This window comes from Microplitis demolitor, chromosome 4 (assembly GCF_026212275.2).
Source record: "Microplitis demolitor isolate Queensland-Clemson2020A chromosome 4, iyMicDemo2.1a, whole genome shotgun sequence".
Lineage (NCBI taxonomy): Eukaryota > Metazoa > Arthropoda > Insecta > Hymenoptera > Braconidae > Microplitis > Microplitis demolitor.
The window spans coordinates 2,295,587-2,316,280 of record NC_068548.1 but is presented as its reverse complement, the minus strand read 5'-3'; the positions used below and the strand labels follow the sequence as shown (position 1 = coordinate 2,316,280).

General features: G+C 26.8%; 1 protein-coding gene across 1 annotated transcript in view; it reads right to left on the bottom strand.

Moving 5' to 3' along the window:
• Positions 1-20,492, bottom strand: part of LOC103570285 (eukaryotic translation initiation factor 5B) — a 44,371-nt gene extending 23,879 nt beyond the window's left edge. The window contains exons 1-13 of the mRNA XM_008547981.3: positions 19,996-20,492; positions 18,802-19,499; positions 18,359-18,550; positions 17,909-18,288; positions 16,678-17,844; positions 16,335-16,552; positions 16,053-16,255; positions 15,701-15,966; positions 15,552-15,633; positions 15,285-15,466; positions 4,457-4,533; positions 4,172-4,379; positions 3,183-3,278 (exon numbers count right to left, since the gene is read on the bottom strand). Coding sequence (XP_008546203.1) covers positions 3,183-3,278; positions 4,172-4,379; positions 4,457-4,533; positions 15,285-15,466; positions 15,552-15,633; positions 15,701-15,966; positions 16,053-16,255; positions 16,335-16,552; positions 16,678-17,844; positions 17,909-18,288; positions 18,359-18,550; positions 18,802-19,499; positions 19,996-20,042 — 3,816 coding nt within the window. The 5' untranslated portion in view covers positions 20,043-20,492. The remainder of the gene's footprint in view (positions 1-3,182; positions 3,279-4,171; positions 4,380-4,456; positions 4,534-15,284; positions 15,467-15,551; positions 15,634-15,700; positions 15,967-16,052; positions 16,256-16,334; positions 16,553-16,677; positions 17,845-17,908; positions 18,289-18,358; positions 18,551-18,801; positions 19,500-19,995) is intronic.
• Between the last annotated feature and the right edge of the window lie 202 nt (positions 20,493-20,694).

The window sequence follows — 20,694 nt, the reverse complement described above, 5'->3', positions numbered from 1 at the left end:
AATTCAAAAATTGACAATTTGAAAAGTTACCAAAAGTTTTATCATTTTCGAATCTCGATTTTATTGAAATTCAAAAACTTGCGTTAGTCGAATCGAATTTCGAGCTTAGTAGTTATGTTTAAAAAAAAAATAGTACGATTCCATGACTTTAGCGAAATCTAGTAACTTACGATGTACTGTAAGTTGAAACAAATTTTTTACGATGATACTATAGGAAGTAAAAGTACGCTCTTACAATTTGCGAGCAACAAGCGTGGAATTACACGTAAAACGTGGGTTAACAATATGGCTAGGTCTGCTTTCTATGCGCGGGCGACACAGTAAAGAATGCACAAGTCCAACCTCTTTTACATTAGTTGTCGTTGTTGTCTTCGTCTTAAAGTCTTACTTGTGGTCTTCGCCGTCTACCCAGCAAAAATAAATGAATGAAAAATAAATAATAATAATAAAAAAATTAAGCAAAAATAAATAAATGCTGAGAGAGCATAAAACTTCAATAAACTATCTTATACGACAACCCACTTAAACGCACACGCAATACTCGTTACTTATTCATTAAAAAGTTAATTGATAGTTTCATACCCACAACTTGACATTTTTGACATCCATCAATATTAATCTTTAATAATTAATGTTATTTACTTTTTTAAAATTTAAAATTACCACAATTAAAAATTCATAAAGAATAACTTTTTATAATTTTTAATTTATTATTATTAGAAAATTTAAATGATTTTTCGTTGATGGAAATGTCAATTTTTAGGTTAAATACAAACAGCTTTCAAAAATCTGTTCAAAGTCAAAAATTTTTTCGAATTTTCGAATTCCATGTCTTCGAAAATAGAAGAGGCGAAGGGTGAAGGGAGGGGGGGATGTCTTGCTTTCTACTTTTGGGGTGAATAAGATTTTTCACCAGATCTACATCCGAAAATTTAAATTGTCTGTTTTGGGTAAAAAATGGCGCATGCGCTAATTTTTATCATTCCCCCCCTCCTAAAAAAGAACGACTTTTTTCCTTCTATATAGGTTAGGAATTTAAATTTTCGGCGCAGGTATGGAAAAAATGTTCAATTTCTTCCATAAACCCTATTCAGTTGAATTTGAAAAAACGAATTTCGCCATAACCTCAATTTCTTAATAATGAAAGAAAATGTCGATATTAAGCATTCATTAAAAAAGCGAAGCGGACAACAAAGCGATTCTACAAGTGTTCTTTTACAGAAAACTGAAAATAAATAAGAATTCAACGGACGAAAGTAAAATAATATACGAAGAATGTTAGATTTTTGTAGCCTATTAGGTGATGGTGTGTGTGTGGGGAATACAATAAAAGAATAGAGAATAAACTATGAAAAAATGTCGTCCTCCTACGAGTACTCTTAACTCTTGACTAGTGTCTTTCCGTTTACGTTTTTTTAATTTTTTTCACACACGTGTATATCGATATTATCTTCAACGACATCAAAAAGTCGGTTGACTGGTTCACCTACACGAGAAATCTCGTAATATAAATATTAATAAAATATATCATTTTATTAATTTTCACTATTTAACTTTCATTAAATAACGCGATAGTTTAATTCTATAAATATTTCTGAAAAAGAAGTCTATTACATTAACAAAAAAAAATGGGGTTAGGATAACCGTGCGACCATTAATGAGCTTTTATCAAGATGTGAATGTTTCTATAAGTGAAATTTACTAATTTCGATGCGACGTGGAAATTTAAGTAGTAGTTTATAATTCATAATGAAAACTATTAACAAGGTGGTTTAATTTATATTTATGTTTCAGGTATCATATATATATTTGGACAGATAAATTTTATGTTATAATTTATTAAAGTTTAATAATATATATGAAATTTTAGTGGGCGAAATATAGTCGTTTCGTTTGCGCATGTTTGCTTGAAATATTAGTTTATGTGGGTGGAAAATATCTTTATATCTAGATCGTTACCATGTAAATAAAAATCGTTTGAATAAAATTAGATTGTAAAATAAAATTAGATAGGGTATACTACAGAAAAAGAAAGTGAATTATTACAAAAAAACACGAAAATCGCATCACCTACAGGCCATTTCTAGATTCTTAGCATTGTTTACAAGCTGAAAATAATATTTTCAAATTTTTCGTACGACATTTTTGAAAATTATACTATTTGTTTAAGTAATTTTAAAGGAAATTGAATACTCTAAAAGAATACTATTTTTACTATACCACATAGTAGTACTTCTGACTTATCAAAAAGTCTATTACTTTGTTTTAATATTTACAATAAACGATAACTAAAAAAACTACTGGCAATAGGGAATTTATCAAGTTAAACTTAAAGATTCCGACCCTTCTGGAACTTTGTACTACGCAACATGGTAATTTTATAAAAAATCTTTTAAATTCGAGTTTGTTCGGAAATATTCGGCTTTTTTCGTTGATTCCAGTTCTGATAGGTTAGAATTAAGTAATAACGCGACGTATTAACACATAAGCGAGCGTCTCTGCGTATACTATCTTGTGAATTTTCATTAGTATTATAATTATAAATATGAATTTGAATGGTTATTAAATTTTGGATAAATCTATCAGATGGAGTATTTTCATTATTGCTAACGGCGATTATTCAAATCAATAAATAAATTATAATTTACTTTAGAAAATTAACACGGATATATTTTGTGGTTACTAGGTGATTGAATGTATATCGAGTTATCAATCCAACCAAATCATTTATCCCCAGCCTTCTTATAATTATAATTTTTTATAATATATTGCTTTTATTTTAATTTTTACAAATATTTAACTAAATATTCTAATTTGGCATAACCAATTACTATGCAGCTGGTAAAAATTTCTAAAATAAAATTGAATCTGTTGCTTTGTCAAAATTACTACGCACATTGTAAATTCTGTTTGATCTAAATTTTAAAATTCTACATCAGTAATTTACACTATAATTCCACACTGTCTATGTCGCTATTACCGTACTAACTTTTCCATAAATTTTCTATGTAAAAAAATACCATAAAATTTTCCAAGTCTATTAAATATTAGTTTATTTACGAGACTTCTACTAATCAGATATTGGGTCTCTTATTTTAATAAGAGTCTCAAATAACAATTATTGGACATTCATAACGATAAATTATAATTGATAATAATTATAGTAGTAATATTTGACTTACCTCTTTACTAGGTACACAAACAGGCGTTCCTTCTTTAATGATTCCCGCTTCGACCATAACACCCACAACAATTGGATCGCGTGAGTTAAAAATATGCTATCAAACAAAAAAAACATAATAATAATAATAACAATATAAAATAAAGAATTCTCATTATTTGATGTCTGCTCTAAATAACGCAAAAAATTTGCTATTTTTGCAGAATATCATTAAATCGTTATAAATAAAAAGCAAAAAAAAATACATATATATACAAATATATGTTTATTATATCATATAATGCTATCGAGACAATTTATTATACGTCCCTACTTTGATGAAACGTTACTATCGAATTACTATACCGACACGATGGCAAAAAAATATTCGTAGAATCGGTTATCGCGCGTGCGAGAGGTATCAAATTTAAATTGTATAAACATTGCGCGCATTTTTTATTTTATTTATTTGCTTTTGTTATCGCATCTCAATCTATACTCAAGTATATATATATATATGCATATATTTAATTGAGACATTAAACGTTAATTATATTAAATAATTAATTTTTTTTGCATCACTTCCATTCTACGCTTCAATTTAATAACTCAACATATAAAAAATATGATAAATTCATATAAATTTGATATTATTATAAATAAAAAAATAAAGTAAATATTACAAAAGCTATCGGTTGTAGTTTATGATGAAAATGGGGTCGCGATTCGACTTCCTGTTCGTCTACGGTTCAACATCCGGCAGTGATAAGCTTCCCCTCCCCTTAACTTATATACATACATACATATAATATATATACATATATATTTCGCTATTAATAAGTAATAAATACTATTGATAGGTTTTTTTTCTTCATTTGTCATCAAAAGTCAAATGACATAAAAAATTTCATCGTAAATATGTCAATAACAAATTATTAAATTTATATTTATATAAAAAATATGAATAGCGACTACTAGAAATAAATAAAATAAATTCAAATTTAAATTTACCTGAGGTAAAACACGAAACTTGCAAGGAAATACTGCAATGTGTTTAAATTCATCTCTTTTTCGCTGTTTTAATTCATCTCGATAAGCAGTAAATTTATCAAATAAGTGATAAATTATATCCGCTTGGAATATTTTAACACCTAGTGAGTCTGCGAGCTCTTGAGCGTCACGTTCAATTTTTACATCGAACGCTAAAATTGTTGCGTATCTGAAAATTATTAATAATAAATTTTTTTTAGGAACATAGACTTAATTTAAAAAAATTAAAGAAAAATTTTCACTTACTGACTATCGTGTTCTAACATTATGGAGGCTTTCATTACATCTTTTTTTACCACTGGACCAATTCTTATACCAGCGTACTGTAACATAAAAAAAAAATTTGTCATGATTTTAAATGAAATTATTTTTTCGACTAAATTTCTTTTTATGCGAATAAAAAAAAATTTCTTCTAAAAGAGAGGAAAAAAAAAATGTAAGATAAAAAATGCGGGAACGATGTGTCAGGGAGAGTAAAGGCGTTTTACCAAAAATAACATCTGACGCACGTTTCTCGTGTGCAGCTGAACCGTATGGTAAAATGTATGTAATGATAGCTCGCGTATTCCTCAGCCACGCAAGATGCGTAAAATACGCACCTATAAGCAAACATGAAGGGGTCAGGCACGTCGCGGTCGTAATTAGTCACTTTTACTCTCTTACCCTCGTTCGCAATCACATAAAAAATATTTTTTTAAACTAATCTCAACGAAAATAAAGTTATTAGAACGTTTTGTATATCAGTACATGGAAAAAACAGAATATCAAAAATTAATAAATAATAGTAAATAATGGAATCTGTTATCAATAATTAGTACTATTATGTGCTTAATGCAAAGTAGTTTACTAATTTTTGTAGATTCCTAAAAACTACTATCAATTATTTCAAAAAGTAACTAAATATTATTACTTTTAGGTATAATACGTGACTTATTAGTGAAAGTTAATTAATTTATGGCAAAATTTATTAAAAAGTAATGATTGGTAAAATTAAGAATTGCTATCTTAGATACTGATTTTTCCCGCCGGAAATTTCAAAAGTTACAAACTTTTATTTTATAAATTCGATATCACTTATTAATTATTAGCTTAAAATATCATTAATTCATCATTATAAATTAATTTACAATATACATAAATCGAATAAGTGGTAAATAATAAAATGAAATATTAGTATACTAGATACTGATTTTGTTGCTCATGAAAATACCAAAAATTTTAAACTCTTATTTTATAAATTCTATCTCATTGACTAATAATTAATATAAAATGTTATTTATTCGTTATTATAAATTAGTTTATTATATACATATATCGAAAAAGTGGTAAATAATAAAATGAAAAATTTGTATACTAGATCTTTTTATATTAATATGTACGTTTACTAATTTTTCGGTTCCTCATTTTTAAAATTTGTTGTATGTTTATTTGAATAGTAATAACTGTAAATACCAATTTATCGATTCTTTTTCATATTAATTTAAATATACGAAATTAAAAATTTAGCTCTTCTATGTGTATCAAATTTGAATATAAATAATAGCCATTTTGTAATATATATAAAGATCCTGGTTTGATATTAGTATGGAATATACTAATTTTAAGTCGAAAATAAGCTACAAACTATTAAAATTTTGAGCATCATTTTTTTCCATGTATATACAAAAAATAATGTATATTCTATGATGACAAATTTTATAAAAACATACTATTTCATAGCCTTTATGTAAAAATATAATCATGAAATTTAACGAACGGAAAATATATTTATAATATTCGGAATCCGACGAAGAACGATGAGCGTGTTGTTATTTCTGAGAAATAAATATTTTCATATCGGGATACTCAAATTACTTTTCGTGTTCACTATTTTTGAAGTATTAAAAGCCATTACATAGACTTCATAATAAATAAGTAAACACATATTTTAATAACCTATAAATAATTTTTACAAATAAATATCTACTATATTTAGTATTAAATTAAACGTTTAAAAATATTCAAATATTTTTTTAAATTAAGAAAATTAATAATATGGTTACTTAAAATCAAAAAATATAATTTAATAAAATTGATTAAAAAAAAAAACTAAACCTGTTAAACTAACTGTAAATAAGCTATTGATAAAACAATAAAACGAATGAATGAATGAATGAATTCATTGAATAAATGAATGAATGAGAATTTTCAAGAAAGTAATGAATGAAATGTTGAGTTACGTATACGTATTAAATAGTGAGTATACCATTTACTCTACGTTTTCTACAGTAGAAAGCGTACTATATAATACATAGTATACCTGAATACGTATTTAAAAATATATGAATATGTATATATATACTACATAAAGTCGGTAATGCTTCCAAGTAAAAGTAGGCTCATTTCACCTGACAATTATGTACACAAACCCGTTCACGAAATCGGATTATTTAAATTTAATTATTACGCCGGGTAAAAAATTTCATTCAAATAATTACTTTTCTTATGGTCATTAAATCCTCAAAATACATAATTTGTCATTTTGAAAAAACTATTTCTTCAATTTAATTAATTTTTAAATTTTCTACCCAATGTTAAGTCGATTAATTATTATAATTAATTTTATTAATTAGATATAAATAATTTAAATCCCAGAGAGTCGTTAGTTGTCGAGTATGAAATTCAGTAGATTCGATAACTCTCGATAGACGCGATTAATCGGCCTAAATTTTTTTTATTATCTTTGTATTTTTTATCACAAGAACCCTATGGAAAATCATTATGTAAAACGTTTTAATTTAATTGTAATTAATTAAAAACGTAAAACTGATTATTCACAAAAAATTTAGCGGCCATTTTTATTTTTACCGTTATTATTATTTTTTTGTTTTTTTTCTCCACCAACTACTGGCAGCAGCACTAGCGTAACACGATTTTAAAAAAGAGCGACATCTAAGACAAAAAGGCGGGAAATTTAAAAAAAAATTTTAATAGAAAAAAATTAAACTAAGAATTTAAAAGTTAAATAAAAATTGACTGTAAAAAAAATTAATTAATGATATAAAATAAAAGTGGTGATTAAAAATAAAAGAACTAACGAGGTGCGACTTTTGAATTTCGCGCCATTTTTTAATTTGTTACCATTCCACGGATTTTTGTATTTAATAGTAAATAAATAATATTGTAGCGTTTAAAAATAAATAATAATTACACTTGTATATCATAAGAATTAATTCTTAAAGAATGATCAATGCAAGTGGCTCATAATAATCATAATTCCACGAACCAGAGGAAGGAACAATGAAACACAATGGCATAAGATAATTAACAATTCTTAGCGTGAATTATTTTTCCCGTCTCTTATATTTATTAACGCTATTTCATCACACACATATATGTTGTTTAATATACATATACATCATACATTTATATATTTATATACACATACCGATCATTCGTGGAATACGATATAGGCGCGTGCAATGATTGACAATCAACTAATATTTTTCACTTGTCTAACGTCTTAATGTTTAAAGGCTTAAATTACTACCATTAATTAATTGTCAATTAAAAAAATTAGTTAATTTATATATTTTTATAAAATTTGTTACTTTTTTATATATAAGAATACTAATAGTGTGTAAAATATTTCAGGTTATTTCGAAGAAAATCAATTGATTGAAATAATTTTTGGATTTTTTTTAAAACCATGAACGATAGGAAATTATGGTCTATGGTAATTAATAAAAATGTCATTGGATTTGAATTATAAAATTTAAATAAGAAGTACTAGTATTTTTTTTACAAAATTTCAAAATTAATTGGGTGTAAGCAGTAACGTATCAGTGAACGAAGAACAGATTTTTTGAAAAGTTTGGCGTTAAAAAAAAATTAAAAAACATCAAAGACTGAGAAATTCTACGGAAAAATAAATTTTCATAGGAAAATTGTTTTAAGAATTTATGGATAAATAGAGTATCAAAATATAAAATTTTTAGTAACGCCCGGATAATATGGCGTCTTTATCCTTAAGTTTAAACTTCCTTGCATTGTCTTTTTACCGGTTAAGCACATTTAAAGACATGAGAGCGGATACGAATTGTCTGATGCATGCTTCGTCAGCTTTTGGTATGAATTTCCACGAGTTTTATATGCCTTTATTACCACACATTATAAGTAAATAAATAAATAAAAAAAAAATATATATATATATATATACATAAAGGAAGTATATATGTACATAGAGGAAGGGCGATCGAAACGGATCACCTCAAAATTTGGTAAAAAACTTATTTTATTTGAAATTCTTCTTCAGGCCATTCATAAACCCGTACAAAAAAAAATATATGCGGGCAAATTTCATATATGAGGCATATATGTCTCATGTATGCAATTTGCCCGAATATATATTTTTTTCGTTACTTTCTTAACAATTCCTTTTTCCCGCCTTTCGCAAAATTTTAAATTATCAAAAAAAAAATCTGTCACTGCAATAACAGTAGTTGGGGTGACCGCAAATTGGGTTTAAAAAATGACAGTGCAAAATAACAGTCTCTTCTTATCTTTACCACAATGTTGTGGTAACCCGACTTACAATAAAATAGTACGATTTACTATAATGTGTAGTAGTGAAATTTTTCTCGTGGTTTGAAGAGAAGATGAAATATTTTATTCACACATCCTGAGATATGATTCTAAAAATAGTTTTCAAGAATAAATCAAAAATGAAGATATCTATTGAGATCTATTTTTAAAACGGGTTAAAATGAATAATTTTTTTTTTTTTTTTTTTTTTTTTCAATTTAAAATTTTTCACAGGAAGTTAAATATGATTTAATCATAATATTTAATTTTACTTTGTTCTACACATTTTATTTAATACGCTACACCTCCGCATTAAATCTAACATAAGGAAGTAAAGTGTAAAGAATAATATATAATAATATAAAGAGATCCGTCGAAAGAGTGATAAAGAGAAATGGGCTGAGAGGAATAAAGAGGGAATTCATATACCATACGTGTACCGTAGCGTAGTACATCCAATTAACCTCGTAGCTCATGTAACGATTGAATGAAGGATGATAATTTACAAGTTACTATAATGGTGAGTAGATGAGTCGTGCGAACATCCTGTTTCTTCGATTATTATTAAATCATTTATTTTTTTTATTTTTACCATTATTTTGATGCTAATTTATTATATTAAATATACTCAATTTAATAAAATAAATAAAAAAAATTCATATGATTTTTATGTAAACATCCAAAAGAAGCAAGTAAAATTATAGTACAGGGAGAGAAATAGTAACAATTACAATATTTTATGGTAACAGGTTTTTTTTTAAATATTAATTATAGGAATGGCGCCCATAAAAATTATAATAATCATTTCTTTATGATATTGGAATAGTTTCTATTAAATTATAGTAATAATTACTATGTCACTATGGTAATCATTCTCATGTTACTTAGGTAATTGTTATCATATACTATAGTAATGGTTACCGTAATACTCTGGTAGCTATTACTATGGTATACAGTAATGATTATTGCAATATTCGATAACAATCACCATGATATTTGGAAATTTCTTATATTATAGTAATGGTTACCGTATTATCACAGTAATTGTTAACACATTATTATGATAATCATTTCAATATAGCATAGTAAATGTTACCATATATTGTAACGATTACTATAACATTTGGAAATTTATTATGTTACAGTAACTATTACCATTACATATGGTAATAATTACCATAACATTCAGTAATGATTACCATAAAATTTGTAAATTTCTTATATTATAGTAATGGTTACCGAATTATCACAGTAATTGTTACCACATTATTATGATAATCATTACAATATAGCATAGTAAATGTTACTATATATGGTAACGATTACCATAACATTTGGAAATTTATTATGTTACAGTAACTGTTACCATCACATATGGTAATAATTACCATAACATTTAGTAATGATTACCATAACATTTGTTAACGATTACAATAACATTTGGAAATTTCTTATATTAAGGTAATGGTTACTATATTATTATAGTAATCATTACCGTACTATTGTGATAATTATTATCATAATATATGATAAAGATTATTAAAAAATTCGGTAACGATTACAATAAAATTTGGAAATTCCTTATAATGAAGTAGTGGTTACTATATTATTATAGTAATCTTTCCCATAGTATTGTGGTAACTATTACCATTACATATGGTAACAATTACTATAACTTTCAGTAATGATTACCATAAAATTCTATAACGATCACAATGACATTCGAAAATTTCTTATATTTAGGTAATGATTACCACATTATTGTAGTAATCATTACCATAACTACGATGGTAATCATTGCTACAATAGCATAGTACTTATTCCTATACATCATCGGGATCATTGCCGTAGTGATACAGAAACGATTGCCACAATATTATGGGAATACTTCTCATAAGTATGGTAATCATTACCATACGATATAAGAATTATTACCATAATTATGAGAATTGTCCCATTTTTTAACTTTATCAGTGGAATGATTTTTATTAGTAACTATAGATCATAAATAAAAAATTTGTATTTTTAACGACGTTATTTTCCATACAGCGCGAAAATAAAAATAACATGAAAAATAAACCAAGTACGTAAAAATAATGGGTCACATCCGGTGAAAAAATTTCATGAATGAATGGTTTGTATTTAAAGTGTTTGTAATTTGTAAGTATGTACTTAAGATTGTTAAGCTGCAAAGACGGATGTAGGAAGGATAAGATTTGTACGCAGCAGGATAATAAGCTTTACAGTAAAAAAAAAATAAACAAATAAAATAAAATTCTAAAACCAGTTGACCCTGCGTGTTTTTCCTAGAATTTTCCAATGTGCTCAGGTTCAAACAGCTTGAATGCGCTGTCAGTTTCAAACTGACTTGTTTAAAATCACTAAACATTGAAAATCTTCGTCTTCAATGCCGGTAATTATGAAAAATAGTCTAGGGTACAATATAAAATTTAATTTCAGGCCAGGTGATTCCAGCCCATGCCTTTCCAACTAACAAATCTTATCTTTGACTAAAATCATTTTTCCATCCCTTAGTATCACATACAGAAAAAAAAAAAAATCTTTAAAATTCAAATATTCAAAAATTTAAATTTTTTATCAATCAAAAGATCAATTCAGACTTCGAAAAAAAATAAAATTTTTAATGAATGCCAACGAATTTTTTTTTTTAATAACTTGTAAAAAATAAACATAAAGTATGACTAAGATAAGAATAGTGTTAGATAAAAATAAAAGTTGAGGTAAAGTAACACTAAAGAATAGAGTTGTAAATCCAGGAAGTCCGGAAATGAAAACTTAGAAGGTATTCTCGCATTTCTGTCACGCCGGAAACTGCAATGACGGCTTAGTATTCAAATAGAGTATTAAGTATTAAGTTTCTTTCTTAATTTTAATGCGCGTACAAAAAAAATTTAACTTAATATTCTTTATTTTTTTGCTTTTTCCACCAACAATATTTTATTTTTTTAAAATTGACGTCTATATTACGTATAGATCGGAAATACATTTTTCCTTCTTTTTTTTTTTTTTTCAAATAAATATAAACACATAAATATATATAATTAACTAATTTTTGGGTAAACATAATTCAAAAACTACAAGAGATCGAATCAACTATATATATATATATATATATACATATATATATATATATATATATATATATATATATATATATATATATATATATATAAAGGTGGTCATAAAATGCAGCGTTCATTTCCGGTCCTCAGGGCTTTTAGGTTTTAGCTCAGACATAAAATAACAGACAAGACTGTAAAATCATCATTCTTTTTCATTTATCTTTTTCTTTTTTATCTTACAAACTTTACCTTTCTCTTTCACTTCATATATCATTTTTCTTTTTTTTTTTTTTTTTTAAATTTATGTTCAAGTTTAGGCCACTTAATACACCTATCCATTATCATTCATATTTATGTTTATACTTTAAAAAAATTTTTTAATTTATTTTCAGTTTTTTTTTTTTTTGCCACAAAAAAAGTTATCGATAAAATTATTTATTTGAAAATTTCTGACTTGTCAACTTTGAATAGTGAGGAAGAAAAAAAGTTTAAAAATAAATTTTGTCAAGTGAATTTTAAAAATAGGGAATGAAATATATAAAATATATATAGGAGGTGATAGACGAAAGCTGATAGACACTACATTAGTAACTTTTCACACTGATTTGAATGTACATAGAATATTTTTATCTGTAGCACACGGGGTCCTAGATAAGATATATAACAGCGGTTGACAAGACAGAGGTCATGTATCTGTGATGAAATGTCTCATTCTTCTTTCTCATCCTCACAACGTATTTTTTGTAAATAAAAGGAACAAGCTAACGTACTTAGCACCCACCTTTTACTACATATGTGTCTCTTTAAAATATATGTAACACAATATATAAATACGAGAGTTTACTTGTGGTGAATTAGAATAAAGGGTATAACAAAGTAAAGGGAAAGAATAGTAAGAAAAGGTGATATCGGACCTAACTTGTTCAGGGATTGAGAGAAAGGGTATTACTGTCTCGTGTCTCGTAGCACCCACGTGGCTATTTTTTTTATATTTATGGCATTTAGTTGTAGAAAATGTCGGTAATTAATTGCTATTTTTAAATTTTGATTTTTGTAGAAAAAAAAATTTTTACTTGAACCAAGAATTATTTTTTTTCGAAAATTGAATTCTTATTTCAAGTCTTTCAGTTTTTTATACAGAAAAAAAAATTCTCGACTGAAGGTAAATATTCTTGATTAAAGAAAATTTTTTTGGGGACCCGCTTTCTCTGATAAAGTAGAAATCTCTGACCAAGACAATTTTTTTTTAACCAAGACAAATTCTCTTGGTTCAATAAAATCTTGACTTAGTTCCTGAAAACGTTTGTCTTCAAAAATATTTTCTTGACTCAAGATAATTTGTTTTATGTGTAAATTTTAATTCTTGTTTCAAGTCTTTCGGTTTTTTAAAAATTTGAATACTTGTTTCAAGTTATTCTGTTTTTAAAAAATTCAATTCTTACTTCACGCCTTTCAGTTTTTTTTAAATTCGAATATTTCATTCAAATTATTCTGTTTTTTAAAAAAATTGAATTCTTGTTTCAAGTTTTTCTTTTTTTTTTTTTAAATTGAATTCTTGTTTCAAGTTTTTCTTTTTTTTTCAAAATTGAATTCTTGTTACAAGTCATTCTGTTTTCTTAATTCAAGAAAATGTACACTTGCATAAAAAATGAAAAACTACTCATACAATTAAAATTTTAAAAAATGAATTTACAAAATTATTTAAAAATTTCTTATGGTTAAAATTTCATTTTTTTTTTTTTTTTTTTTTTTTTTTTTATCCCACCCACTCGATTTCTTTGGGATTGTATTCGTCGAGAGTTGGCGTACCGTATCTCCACGTCGGGAAGTTGGTCTTCCTTCTCGTTAAAATCACAACGACTTTCATCCGGTGGGATTACTTATATTCCGAGACAAGAAACTTCTCGATAAATATCTCCTATTACTAAATTTTTAAATCTTAAAAAAAAAGTATCAACACAAAAAATTTTTTTAAAATCCCCTCGAAAAAATTAAAAAAAAAAAAAAAAACTAGTTTTTGAAAACGGAAATTTTTACTTAAGGTAATCTACGTAATAAAGCATAAAAATTTCAAATTACCCCGTACTAATAAAAGCAATTAATTTTCGTGATGGAAAATTAAATGAAATTGAAATACTAGTAAATTGAATGAATAATGATTTATATTTTGATGAAATAATAAAAGTAAAAATTGAAATATTGAAATTTTGAGTTGATAGTTGAATACGATGGATAACAAGTAGTTTTATAATAAAAGAGAAAGAGAGTAAATGCATAGAGTACATGAGCAATGAGCCGTATCCTGCTAAACTGTTAAGAAGGAAGTGGTTCATTGCGACTACCGCGTCCACATACACTTTAAATGCCGAAACAACCTTATCACCATTCGAGACTATACATTATAAAAGCTATACTATACAATATTATCCCACAATTGTATTATTCGAATTCAGATTACGCAAAATTACTTGATAAAATAATTTAGGAAATTTTATAATATCAAGATAAATAAAATGAGCAGCGCAGTTATTACGTGACTGTCTGAGTGTCTACTAAATTTAATAAATGTCATTTAAATTTCATTGTTTATCAAAATTTTTACAATTTACCTTCGAATCTTTTCATTAATTTGCAAACTAATTGATTTCTAAAATTAGACTTATGATTCTTAAAAAAAATCAACGCAGTCAAATTTTTTTATTTCGTCTATTTTTTTTTTTTTTTCTAAAATATCGCGACCGCGATGAAGAAACAAAAAACTGAAACTTTGAAGTAAGTAGACAATTAAAATTTTTTTAATTTTTTTTTTGAAAGTTAATTACAAAAAAAAATTCAACTTAAAATATGCACATGTAGAAAATTAAAAAAACTATAGACGGATTTTTTTAATTAATCATTTTGAAAAAAATCTAAAAATTATAAGACGTCGGCAAACCAGTATCATAAATTTTGAGGCTTTACGAAAGGGTTGGTTTTTATTGTTACAAAAAAAAATCGGTATCTAATCTCGAAGTATTGAGAAATTTTATAAAATCATACCAACATTTTTTGGCGCGAAAAATAAATTATAATTTGTAATGCCAAATTTTTAAGTATAAAATTTATTTACCAAATTTCGTTTAACTTCTAATTGACGTCAACTGTAAATAATTTTTTTAAAAATCTTTCTTGGCGGAATCGTAACTCCATAGCCGTTTTTAAAATTAATACTTCAAATTATTTTTTAATTAATTATCAAAATTTTAATATCGTCATTAAAATTCAGTCATTGAATTAATAATAAATAAATAAAGTCATGAAAAGACACAACTTCAAGTCAAAATCTTCACAACGATACCAGAATTAATAACATCTAATTTTATCAGAGCTATGACTGAAAAAATCTTTTCCTTATTCTAATAATATAGATTTAAAAAAAAAAAACTCACCGGTATTTTGCTGGCTTTCAAAAAGTCCAACAATGCTTCCAGTGCACCCAAAGTTGATGCTTGAACAAAGACACCGCGTTCAACTAATTTTATACTTCCCAATGCTTTGGATAATTCTCTAGCTATTTCTTCTCTTAATAATTCTACTTCATCTGGTTTTTGAGCAACTAATAAATTTAATCCTGCAGAAAAAATATAAATATAAATAAATAATAAATAATTATTAAATTTTTATTTTAAAATTTTAAAAATATCAATAAAATTTACCAGCAATAGCTTTTTCTAAATCTTTCGCTGCTATTTTAACACCTTGAGCTGCTTTTATTTCTCTGTATTCGATGTAAGCATTCTGTAAAAAAAAAAAGTTCAATAAAATATTATAATTAATATTTAAATTAAAAATAAAAATACTTTACCTTAACTCGTAATTCTTTAAGTGGTTGGGGCATAAGTAACGAACGTATTTGTGTAACAATGGGACCATCAGTACCAGCAACAATCATAGTATCACCTTCTCTGAGTGCTCCATTGACTAGAATACAATCAATTGTCGTACCAAGTCCAGGTAATGCTTTTACTTCTAGTACAGTTGCTTGTAATTCTTCACTGTACATTAAACGTTTAGCCAATGGTCCTTGACAAGCATCGACTATCAATGATAACAAATTACCCATACCTTCACCTAAAAAAAAATACATACATATTAGATTATAAAATTAAATTATTTATATGAATAAATATATGAATAAAAAAAGGAAAATATTTTACCAGTAATAGCACTCGTTGGTACAAGAGAAACATAACTACGTGGATCAGGATTTTTATAAAACAACGCAGCGTTTAATCCTTGTTCAGCAAACTGTCCAATAACTTCATCCGCTCGCTTTTCAAATTCCATCTGCGTGTTCTGTGCTTGGGATTTTATTATATCTTGAACATCTTTACGATTCATCGTCTGCCAATCGTACAATCTTTAATAAAAAAAAAGTCACGGGTAAATTAATATAATTATCAAGTAGAACATAAATAAAAATAAAAATAAATAATTACCTGTCTATTTTATTTAAGGCAACAACAAATGGACACTTTTTAGCCTTTAAAAGACCAATACTTTCTAGTGTTTGTGGTTCTAATCCATGCATAATATCAACAACTAAAATAGCAATATCACATAATGATGATCCACGATTACGTAAATTACTAAAGGACTCGTGACCCGGTGTATCAATGATCAATAATCCTGGTATTTTGAATTTCTTATCAGCAATCTGTAAATTTATATGAAATTTAAAAAACTGGAAGTGCAATTTTTTCAAACATATTTTTTTTTTATAATTTATTATTAAAAAAAAAAGTAAAAAAATCATAAGACGTATAAAAAAAAACATCTTACCCCTTTAACATGTTTAGTACTCTCAATAATAGCATCAATAGGTACATTAGTGGCTCCGATTTGTTGAGTAATACCACCAGCTTCACTATCCTGAACATTAGTCCTTCTCAATTTATCCAGAATTTTAGTTTTCCCAGTATCGACATGACCAAGTACACAAACAACCGCAGCCCGTAAATTATCTAACGTTTTTTTCTTCTCTGCCTCAACCCGTCTGTTGGCGATTCTTATTCTCGCCCTTTCTCTTTTCTTCTCAGCATCCGTCATCTTCTCATCAATACTGTCATCGTTATCACTGGCATCACTACCATCCTCACTGTCATCATCGTCCGATTCTTCATCACTGTCACTACTGTCCTCACTCTCTTCACTCTCGACTTTTTTCCCCGGCACTTTCTTCCCAGATTTATTGTCAACTTTATCAGTCTTCTGTTCTTTGACTTCATCAGACTTATCGTCTTCATCACCTTCACTTGAATCGACGTCCCAGGAGTCTTTAATTTCTCCGACATCTTCTTTGACAGCAGGAGAGTCGATGATCTCCAGCTGTACCTGATCATTCAAATTTTTATTCGATTCCTTGTCATCTTCTTTTACTTGACTCTTTTCTTTGTCTTCCTGCTTGTCATCAGTTTTATTGTCTTGACTAGTTTGCTTCAGTTTATTGAGCCGCGGTCGCGCACCAGGGGGCAGACGTGTCCGAGGTTTCTTCTCTCCTTTATCAGGAACTTCGAGACCCTGAGCTTTGAGAGCGTCGAGCATCGCCTGGGCACGCGCACGATCTTGTTTTTGTTTCGGTGTCAATAATTTACCCTCGGCTTTCAGACGTTCTTTCCGTTGTTTCTCCTTTAGTTTCTTCCTTTCTTTGCGTTCTTGCTCCTCTTGCAGCTGCTTGAGACGGAGCTGCTCGCGCAGTTCTTCCTGACGAATGCGTTCTTCTTCTTCACGCTTAGCGCGTTCCTCGTCTTCTTTGAGTTTCTTCAAAGCATCTTGCATTTTAGCGAGAATTACTTTTGACGGGCCTTTACCTTTTGCTTTTGGATCTTCTTTGAGTTTTTTCTTCTTCTTTGAATCATCGTCAAGTTCCTCAGTAGCCTCGGCAGGTTGAGATGATTCAGGTTCTGGTGTTTCGGATTTTGCTTGATCTTGCGGCTTTTTCGGAAGTTCCTGAAATTATTTTGACATAAAAAAATCATTACTTTTTTAATAATAAAATTTTTTATGTACTTACGCCTTTTTTCTGTGCTAATTTTTTCGCTTTCTCTCGTTCTTTCTTCTCTTTTTTTTTCTGCGCAGCCGTTTTTACTGTCCCACTTTCATCATTATCTTTCTCATCATCATCAGCAATATCTTTAACTTCCTCAGCTGTCGCTATTTTCTCTTGATCTTTTTCTTTATCATCTTTAGCTTTAGCTTTATTTTTCTTCTTGTCTTTCTTCTTCTTTTCTTCATCCTTATCCTTATTTTCACCTTCTTCCTTATTGTCTTTATTTTCTTCAGTTTTTATTTCATCTTTTACATCAGTTTTTTCACCTTTTTTACCTGAGTATTCCATTTCCAACTCAGCCAAAACTTTTTCAATTTCATCATCGCTGTCATTTTTTTTCTTTCCTAAAATTCATTACAATAAAAAATAATCATTCAAAATTAGTTAAAATAATTTAATAAAATAAATAAAAACCTTTTCTTCCTTTTTTATTGTGCGCAGACTCTTGATTTTGATTTTTCTGATTTTGTTGTTTGGTTTTAGGTCTCTCTATACTGACAACTTTTTCTTCATCTTCACTTTCCTGACGTTTGTCATCATTATCATCATCATTATCGTCATCATCATCATCTCCTTCAATATCCAGTAATGCAAAGACACTTTTAACTAAAAAAAAAAGGATTATTTTCAAATAAAAATTGCAATAAATTAAGGGAGAGAAATTAAATTTATTACCCAGATAATTAATTTGTATCAACGAAAAAAAAGAAAAATACTAAAAATATACGCATGTAGAAAATTAAAAAATCTGCAGGTCCAATTTTTGAAAATATTATATTAGAACAAAAAAATAAAATTTAAAAAATCAAGAAAAATTTTTAAAATTACCCCCAGTGTCACCGAATAAAATTACTCACCTTGTTTATTTTTTCCCGGTTTACTGACGATGTCATCATCATCATCATCAGACAAAGACTTTTTCTTGCCTTTTTTCGTTTTCCCTTTGACTTTAGTACTGTCATTATCAAAATCATCATCTTTCTTCTTTTTATTTTTCTTGCTATTGACTTTATTTTTAACTACAGCCGACACATCATCATCATCATCATCATCATGAATCTTAATATTAACACGCTCGTCATCATCATCCTCAAAATCATCAAAGTCATGCCCTTTCTTTCCTTTCTTTTTCTTAGACTTTCCTTTAGCTTTTGCCGCGACTTTTTCCTCATCATCATCATCATTATCATCTTCATCATCGTTATCAGAATCATTTAATGCAGCGAATCCTTTTTTTACTTGACTCTTCTTCTTTCCTTTGCTGACCTTTACTTCAAACTCAGAATCCGAATCCTCGTCTTTCTTTCCTTTATTTTTTGCAACGTTTTTATTTGATAAACTAATCGACTCATCATCAGAATCATCATGAGCTTTACGATTTGATTTTTTTCCTTTTTTAGATTTACTTTTATCGACTTTTAATTCTTCTAAATCATCTGCTAGGTCATCGATGTCATCTTTCTTTTTCTTTTTATCTTTACCAGTCGATTTTGATGATTTTGTTTTTGAATCTTGACTTGCTATTGATTGTTCTTCGATATCAATATCACTGTCCCTAGAAAAAAAATTTATTTATCTACTGACTTTATTGTCATACAACTTTCACTATAATTAATTTTTAAAATTATTTTTAAAAATTAATATTCATGTAAAATAAATGTCATTAAATTTTCAATAAAATTATTTTTTAAAATCACTAAAATTTAAAACAGTAATTTAAATTTAAATATTAAGATTGTGGCGCCTTTTTGTAACCTCAATTTTGTTGGCTAGATCATTGAATTAATTGCATCATCATAAAACATATTTTTATATTTTTTAAATAAATAAATTCTACTGCCAATTATATTACATCACAATAAGAAATAATCAATTTATTTAATTATACAAATTAATTAAATTTAACAATAAAAAATTTCAAATTTTTAAATTTAAATTATTTAGATAAATAAACAAAAGCATGAGGTTATTTAGTAAATAAATTATTTGAATTGTTGCAGGTTAAATTTTTAAAAAAATATTTAATTAATTAATGATTAATTAATACTTACAAATCATCATCTTTACCAGAACGTTTTCCTTTCTTAGGCTTTCCCATTATTTATAATTTAAAAATAATTATTTTAAAAATAAAAAAAAGAAACTTAACTGAGTAACACTCGGAGCGCAAAAAAAAATCATAAAAATAATAGACTATTTTTTTTTTAAATAATTAAAACAATTAATGTACTTAATTAATTGATTAAGTTATTACTAATTAAAGTAAATTTATTGAAAAAAAAGTAAATGTTAAATGTGTTTTATGTATGACATAAAAGTATGACGTGTATTATTTATATTTAGGTAAAAAAAATTAACTATTATTAATCAAATAATTTTAGTCGGGAGTATAACTTTTTTTTTTACGGACTTTAATTTCTTACGGTAATTTGTTAATGTAAAAGATTTTGTGAAATTAATATTATTTTGTAACATACGTCAAGAAAAATATGGTACTATCGAAAATCACACACCGGTTTTCAATACTTTTACATTTGCAACAATTTTATGATTTGAAGTTTGCACTTTTATCAAGAACTTATTTTACACTTATCGATTGTTGCCTAGTTCGATTACTCGATATTTGAAACTTCGATATTGAACTTTACATTGCGTAGGTGCACGTAATTGTGAGTATAATGTAGTGGATATGAAACAATTTATAAATTAAATAAATAAATTCAAATAATTAAATTTTAAAAAAAGCGCGC